Source organism: Manacus vitellinus, unplaced genomic scaffold (assembly GCF_001715985.3).
Source record: "Manacus vitellinus isolate BGI_N305 unplaced genomic scaffold, ASM171598v3 scaffold_3_pilon, whole genome shotgun sequence".
Taxonomy (NCBI): domain Eukaryota; kingdom Metazoa; phylum Chordata; class Aves; order Passeriformes; family Pipridae; genus Manacus; species Manacus vitellinus.
In genome coordinates this window covers 11,137,784-11,146,376 of record NW_021940535.1, presented here as the reverse complement: position 1 = coordinate 11,146,376, position 8,593 = coordinate 11,137,784, and the positions used below count along the sequence as shown (strand labels likewise).

Sequence of the window (8,593 nt, the reverse complement as noted above, 5' to 3'; positions counted from 1 at the left end):
CTGAAAAATAATTCTGAAACAAATCCTTCAAGTTGTACTGGGGAGGTTTAGATTGCATATTAGGAGCAATTTGTTCACTGAAAGGCTTCTCAGACATTGGAACAGCTTACCTAAAGAAGTGGTTGAGTTGCCATCCCTGGAGATATTTAAAAGATGTGCAGATGTGGCACTTAGGGACATGGTTTAGTGGTGGATTTGGCTGGGTTAACGGTTGGATTCAATGATCACAGAACATCTTTTCCAACCAAAAAGATTCATTTATTTTCTGATGTTTGTGGTAGCAGCTTTCCTTTTGTTAGGCAGATGTGCTTGTGATCTCAACACTCTTACGAAAAATAGCAGTGCTTTCAATTTCTTTTGTTCTTTTCTGTCTCCGATTTCAGATATTCCTTATAGTTATTCATATCCAGGACACAGTATATAATGGGGAGAAAACTGGATCTTTCTGGCTTGACTGATGAAGAAGCAGAGCATGTACTCCAGGTGGTTCAGCGAGATTTCAGCCTTCGTAAAAAAGAAGAAGAAAGGCTGAGGTAAGAATAAAAGCATTGATCTATTTGGATTATTACAAACTGGTTTTGGAGGATACTGGAAAAGACAACTTTTTTCTGGTGTTCTATGCATTAATAGTCATTCCTGTCACACAAGCGAGAAACATCCGATGTCCTCCACCTGAATTCAGTTACTGAGTAGTCATTCATTTTTGTGTTTAGTCTATTCTAGCCTAGACCCCAGTAATGGTCTCTAAATCATCTCTGTATATTTCCTGGGTAGATGCTAACTAGTGTTCTACTTTATCAAAAGCAGAAGTTCATGTTAAGGAAATTTTTTGCTTGCTGTAGTCAGTTTCTTTTCTTTTATTCAGAAACTTTGTCTACATGCAAACATCTGAACCCATCTCTTTCCCCCAAAATAGTCAATGGGATAAGCTATCTGTTGTGTTTTAATTTTGCTTTCAGTAGTCTGTGTACAAAATGATTGCAAGCAGAAACAACCCAGAAGAAAACAAATGGAATTTGTTGGCAAGGTAACTTTCTTAGCCCAGCGTGCAGGTTTAAAAGTAAACCAGAGGAGAAATGAACCAAACTCAAGAGAGGCTACAAGTCAGAGTTACAATTTACTGAAAAGATTACAATAAATGCAATGATATGGAGAAAACAGCCCTTGTTTTAACCCACAAGGACAGATGTATAACCCAACACCCTGGAACAAGACCAGAATGGTGTTTGTTAGCTCCTGTGCAGAGCACCATGTGGCCCCACTGGTTGCAAAGCAAAAGGAAAAGGAAACCTGTTGGTCTGGATGATGGTCACAGTCTTGTCAAGAGTGGCAGTCACAGTCCTGTTGAAGTTCTGGTTCTCCTCTGCATTTGAGGAGACCTGAAATCTCAAAACCCCAAGATTATATGTGCTCAGGTTCTAGTGGTAATATCCAGTACTTCCCCCAGGGTATGGAGTTTCACAATGGGTGATTTAACTCTGTGAGTCATGGGATATTTTTGAAATCTTTGATGGTCTAGGTTGTTGCAGCTGCCTCTTAGGCCAGTTCATTGTGACCCATTAGCAGAGATGACCCCTCAGGCTGGGTGTGAAGGTGCTAATGCCCCCGCTCCCGAGGGGAGTTATCACAGCTGAGTCATTGGTATGAAGACAAAGGAACATTCCCGTCTTGCAGTGTTTTTTAACACCCATCTTGTAGTCTGAGGTGTCAGGTGTGCCCTGGGCAGCTGCTGCAAACAATCCATTTATTAACAGTCCATCAGAAATGACATAGAGGGTGTAGAATGCGCAGTTTTGGTTATACCCACATAGTGATAAACTGGTCCCAGCCCTTGTAACTAGGACACTCAAGAACTTCCATATGTGACAAAGGGACCATGGACCGAGACCTGAATTGGTAGATGCAATATTTTTCTTGTAGTTTCAACATTTCCTTGAATTATTATGTCTGATTTTTATATTACCTTCTTTGAAAACATCATTATTTATTATCTAGCATACTCTGAAGTCTCTATCTATGGTTGGCAAATGCACCTTCTCTTATTGTGCTATTCATATCTCAGGCATTCAGCACTAAACTGAAGTCAATGGAGCAGGATTATGACTGAAATAAACAGAAAACTAGGTATATGTCTTACATGGAATTGAAACTAAGGGAATCCTTTCTTTGTCAATTTTCTGTTACTGTTTCCTGAAACTACTTGGAACATTAGGAATAATAAAGGCAGCTTGTGGCACAGACCTAATTCAGTTTTGGCATGCTGTGCAAGTTCTTTTTTGGGTTGGTAGTGAAAGCTTGCTGTGGGGAGGAAAGACTGGATAAGGATGGCACACAGATCTTTTTTTTTTTTTTTAATGACTGTTTGTCATGGCATGGATTGTACTGGTTATTTTGGTAATCTTTCACAACAAAGCCAAGAGATTCTGGAAGCAGTTTTAGGAGAGTGAGTGCATGAGCTTTGTCTGGCTTTTTATAATATAACTGATTGTATCTTGCTGGAGCAAGCATACTACAGCTAGGAAGTGCTGGGGCATCTTGCCTATTCCATACAACTAGATCCTATAGTGGGAGGAGGAAGGGGAAGGATGTAAAGCATGCTCACAGAAAATTGACCAGAAAGCCTGGATAGATTGTGTTGCTTGTGTTTTATCATTTTGCTACTGAGGATTTTCATGAGACTTGATAATTGAATTATCACAAGTAGAAAACTGGTGTAAGAAGAGAGATAAGCCACTGGAAAAGAAGGAGAAACACACAGACTCAGCTTATATATGACTACGTACTCTTTTCTTCTTGCAAAGTTCATGCCTTTTGCAAGTATTAAAGTATATTAAAGTGCTGCAAATAATGAGCTGTACTGACAAAGTAGAAGTTTTGAAATGTAGGCTGATATTTAAGATATGAATTTAAATAGTTTTAATGACTTTAAAAACTGCCTGTGAAGTTCAAAGCTTACTTCTGACTTAAAAGCTATGACTTTGTGGGTTTGTTTTAAATTGTGCTAGTCTGGTTGGTTTTCATTCATTGGTTTTTTGGTTTGGGTTTTTCATTTTTTTTGTACAAAATGCAGAGCTAAAGGAAGTATGTAGCAACACATCTTTTTGTTTTATTATGTGATTGAAAATATAATCTTATAAGAAACTTCTATGATCTTGCTATATATTAGATTTTTCAACCTATAAGAAAACTGATTAGATCTTGTGTCTGATTTGATGTTCTTGACTCTATTGCATTTGTATAAGTCATCAACTGGCAAGGTTTAAAGTATAGTTTCACTTTACAAGTGAAACTTTGTAAAGCTTTGTGATCTTTTCTGGGATAAAAAAATCGGCATATATATTTTATATGTTGGACTTTTAGACTTTTGTTAACAAATCCAAAACTAAGCTAAATCTGAAGGTATGTTTTTGTGGTGTTTTTTTTTCGTCCTGTAATTAATTTGAGGTAGGAGCTTTAGTCTTTAACTAGAACTGTTAAAGTTTTTGCATGTGATACTTTCTCAAAATAGGGCTTCTTTATAATTTTTCATGTCAGATAGTTTTATTTTTGGGTGCTTTTCCCCACAAAGACTGAAGTAGCTGTTTCATGGATCTGTCTCTGGATTATTCCTATTGTAGCAATTATTTCTAAAGATCAAGAACTAGTTAAGGGAAGATATGATAAATTTCCACTGTATCAGGAGAACAATGAAAGCTAAGGGAACTGTGAGTGCTTGATGCCTTCAATTTTACTTTGCTAGTGGCAGCTGAACAGTTAAGTAACATAGTACAAGAAGTGAAGCTTATCTTTACTTCTAATGTGTTTTTAAACTAGTGAAACAAAATGGTAACTGTTTTAGAGCTAACATACCAATGTTTTTTATGATATTGCAGTTGTTACATGTTAATTTATTTTTCCATATTCTGTAAACAAAATGACATAATGAATGTGTGGAGAAAAGCTATACTGATCCATCTGCATTTTCCACTGCAAAGCTGTTTAGAATCTCTCTGCAGTGAGAATTTTTTGCAGTGGTTCTCTAATTTAAATAATTCTCACAACTTCATCCTAGTGTTATCAGACAGGCTGCTCTTGTACATTTACTGAAAGAAAAAGATTGGCTAAAAATAGTAAGATAATAATAAGATAAACATATGCACATTTTTAGTGTTTAGAGTGGTTGATTTATTATGCCTTACTACTTCATATCAGTTCAGTTTCTTTTTTTTGCAATGACTTTCAGCCTGGTATCAGATTAATAATATTTACTGTTCTTTTTCCCTTGTTCACCCATTATCTTTCTATTTTGATTATTTACTGGCTCTGTTCTTTGGCAGTAGTGTTATGTTTTTATTTACTCTCAGTGTTAGTAAATCCAGAGCCACTGAGGCTAAAACTGTAATACAGACTTGTAAATAGATGGGCTTAGTTTACTGTAAATCAGTTGAAGTAGAAAAACCAGGCAGATCTGGCATAACTAGGAAGGTGATTGTTTTGAGTTGCTTTTCATGTGTGCTCAGAACTAGACTGTGGTAGTACAAACTCGTGTACATCCCCTCTGCCACTGAAGCTCTGGCAGGCTGTCTCTGGGCTCCTGGGAAACTAGGAATCATAGCTGGCTTTTTGAGGAGGCTGACTGGACATGCTAATGATTGATTTTCTCATGTACATATTTATTAATCTTGAATTTCAGACATGCAGATGCATAATGTTGCAGTGGGGAAGATTGGACTGTGTTGAGAGTTAAACATCGAATGTTTTGCTTTGTCATATCTGCAGTTCATGGCGGGGTTTGTGTGCTCTTTTTTTTTATTTAATTTTTTTTAAGAAATGACAGAGGAGAGCTTACAAGGCCAAATGTGTGTTTGTGTGATATTTCTCTTTACAGAAACAGATGTGTAAAAGAGTTTACTGTCTTTTATTTGTTGCCATTTACTGCCTGCTAATGCTGTTTTCAAGTGCCGCTTTGGTTTGTTTTTAGAGTTACCACTTTAAAAATGCTTGTCCATTTGTTTTAGGTCAGGAATGCTGAGAAGTAAGGGTGTTTTAAATAAGTGAAATTATCATTTTATGGAAAATAATTGATGAATCATCATATTGTGGTAGATGTTTCTGACCTACTACATTTTAGCCGTGTGGACAGGTTGAAAGATGGCTGTTCTGATTCTAAATTTAACATTCAGAACAACTGCAAAGGGAGAAAAGTTAGAAGGGTGGAAGGGGGCAGGCATAGAAAGGGCTCAGTGCTGACCAGCTGCAAACAGAGCAGATGCTTTGCCTGTCAGCAACCACTTTACTTTAGGAGACCGTGGTCAGAGTGACTTAAACTGTCTTTCTATAACTCTTAGTTAACAAAAGTGTCCATTCCGGTAGTGAATGCTGGATCAGCTATTTGTGTAGTGGTATTCTACTGAAAAAACTTAAAAACTTGATTTGGGCAGGTATGAAAACATTTCTTTGCAGGCAATGTGGTTCTCTTTTGTTTAAAATGATTCTGTTTTCTGACCTGAGAAAATGTGTTTACAAAAAAAAATTACTGACCTTATGGTGCCACATTAATAACTTAAAACAGTTGCGTGGGATTGCTGGAATAGCACAAGGGAAGTGTTGAGAATTGACTGTCACCCAGAGGCAGAACCATTACAGTGCTTTTCATAGCTGGGTTGATGAATATCAGCTTTGCTACCTTTATTTATACAGTCACATTTTCAGCTGTAGTAAAGACAAACACAGTGATTCATGATCAAATCTCCAGAAGTATTTTATTTGCAGAAAAAAATTAGATGTCTGTGCTCACTGGAGGGCCCTCTCTACTCTGGTTGTTCTAATTATCTTTTTAGTCAAAGAATGAGTAAGGCATTAGAATAGAGCCTTGTGTAAAAGATGATGAAATGTTTTAAACTGAGAATCGCTTTTGCCTGCTTTCTTCTTTCTGCTCTCTTTTCAGAATATTCCATTGCAGCATGAGTAGACCTTATGAAGAAGCTTCTGAAGAAACAAATTCTCATACCTGACAAAACCCAGAAACCAGTTTGACACTTTCTCTTGTCAGACTACTGTAAACTTTGGTGTTTTTACAGTATGTGTCATGGGTCTTATAGTGGATAAAATATTGAACTTCTTCCAAACTCCATTAATCAAAATATTGTCAGTGTGAGTCATATCAAACTGGCAAAATGCCAAGTCAGACATTTGGGTAACTATCTGTTGATTCTACATATCAGTTCTTGTTCCTCCTTCCTGTGGCAGGCTTGTATCAAATACCTTAAACCAAACAAAAACCAAGCAAAAAAACCCTGTCTGTCTTCCCTCCTCTCCTCGCCTCCAAGCAAAACAATTTTATAGCTGTTTTCCTAGTGAGGAAGGAACAGGAGATTGGTCTCATTGTCACAAGCTTCAGTGTTACAGCAGATGGACTTGTGATCAATACCTTGTTACTTGAAGTGATTTCATAAGGTCAGCCTTGCTACCTTTCACTCTGATGAACAGTGTGGGGTGAGCCCAAAGAGCATTTCTGTCCATTACCCTGAGTTTGTTTTTTTTTTTTTTTTCAGCAGATAGTCACTGTTCTGGTTCCTGTGCCTGCTCTTTGACTTCTCAAGGGATCCAGAGAAGGAGGCTGTAAAATACCACATCATATCCCTGCTTCTGCTCATGAGGCTTGGGAATAAGGCCACACTAATGAGTAGCATGTCTTTATGTGTTGTCCTGACAGACACGTTCTCTCCCTATGAAAAAAGGTCTTAGAGTGTTTACTCCTTCTCTGAAAATGGTGCTCTTTGTGCTTCCTGTGTTAAAACAGCTGCACACTTTTCCAGGGCAAGGCTCTGGTGAGCTGTCATAAGTTTAGCTCTCCTATGTCTAAAATTATTTTTGGGTGCAAAGAATGATTCCTCAGAATCATATCTGCAGCTTAATACATTATTTTGCTACTGCTTTGACTTATAAAACGGGATTAAAACATATCTAGGGCACTACAGCTGTTTCCTGGAAGTAAGAGTTCATTAACAAGATTAAGAGCAAGACATCTTTTTTTATAGCTTATCAGCAGTTTTGTTACATAATGTTCCAAGATTCAAAGGAACCTATTTTCTAGCTCACACAGACTGTCAGGATTAAGAGTTGTCAGTAGTGCATCTGTGTACTAGATGCTTTCCCTCTCTCAAAAGCTGTCTTTAATATTTTAACAGATACCCCTTAGCATTATTCTCAGGTCAAGAATAAGACCTTATTCTTGACCTGAGGTCAAGAATTTGCTTATCAAAAAACATTGACCTGGATGAATTCTGCATGAAAGTCAGATAATTAGTGGTTGTTTTTGCTACAGTCAGTAAGGATGCACTTTAAAATGCATTTAAAAACTCTAACTTGCCACTAATTTCAGGAAATATTGATCCAAGCATTCTGCTTGCTGTGGAATTATGCTGTGTTTGGGGTTAGACAAGAAAGTAGGCATCTCAGCAATGATACAACATCTTACTTCATGTGCAGGACAACAATGTTTTGAGTCCTTTCTGTGATTTGCCCAAAAGTCCCTGCCCTGACACCACAGGGTCCTGGTACAAAGGCAGTGAGGATGTAGGTTCTGCTGACTCAGCATTGACCCTTTCTGCACCTATAAGTGGAGAAAATCGTTGAAGTTGACAAGAGGGTAGATTTTAATTTATGGTTTACAAGACAGAATTCAGGGCACTGGAAAGAATCTGTCATTAGAAGCAAAGAACTTTCAGCTCTTTAAGTTATAGATTTAGGTCCAGATTTTTTTCTCTCTAATTGAGGAAAAAATGCCAGAGTACTGCCAAAGAGCTTAGGTGCCTCTAAAGCAAGTTCTGTGCATCTTGCTTGTGCATGCTTGTGACTACAATGGGAACCTACTATGACTGTTCCTGTTACCTGAATGACATGTAGATGCTATAGCAAAAGCATAGATGGAATTTCTCAACAAATTCTTAGTGCCAGATGTTTGAATACAGGCAATTCCAGATGTGAGTTTTGGCTTTTTCAAAATGTGTTTACAAATGCAGCTTCAACTGAGAGGAAGTGAACCAAGCACCACCTCTCAGGTTTCTTGATGCTTATGAAAAGGTGCAAGAAGCCTGGTTTTAGGGAATGTTAGAGAAACTTGTGTAGAAAGAAATATCTCCAGCTAACATTTTTAATATTGGACAGGCTATGGAGATATAGCTGAACACAGCTGGCATACACTGTGCTAAGCTTGCATAACCTGTGGGTAAGTATTAAAAAGAAGCAGTATGATGTTGCAGAGATGTTATAAAACGTATTGCAGGCTTTTTTTAATGTAATTTGATCTTCATTGTGGGTTATGACTAATCAAATTATTGGCTACAGTTTAGCTAAAAGGAGTGAGTGTTCCTAGTGATAATGAATGGCTATAATGTAAAATCAATATTTAATCTCTAATGCCTTGTGTATGAAGAGTCTAAGATGTTAAACGTGACTTGTAGGAGTAATCTTCTTTCACTGGACTAGCCCTGCAGTGCAGGTTGTTTTCTTGCATATGGACTCCTGTCTTTACAATTTAGTCTGCCTTAAATATTGATTTCTCTGTTCAGGTGTTGTTATAGCAGTACAATTAGTAGTACTTTCAGGTTAT

The 8,593-nt window shown here is 37.4% G+C and overlaps 1 protein-coding gene across 1 annotated transcript in view; it reads left to right on the top strand.

Moving 5' to 3' along the window:
* The first annotated feature begins 393 nt into the window (after positions 1 to 393).
* MYRIP (myosin VIIA and Rab interacting protein) overlaps positions 394 to 8,593 on the top strand; it is a 197,605-nt gene continuing 189,405 nt past the window's right edge. The window contains 1 exon segment of the mRNA XM_018075908.2: positions 394 to 533. Coding sequence (XP_017931397.2) covers positions 424 to 533 — 110 coding nt within the window. The 5' untranslated portion in view covers positions 394 to 423.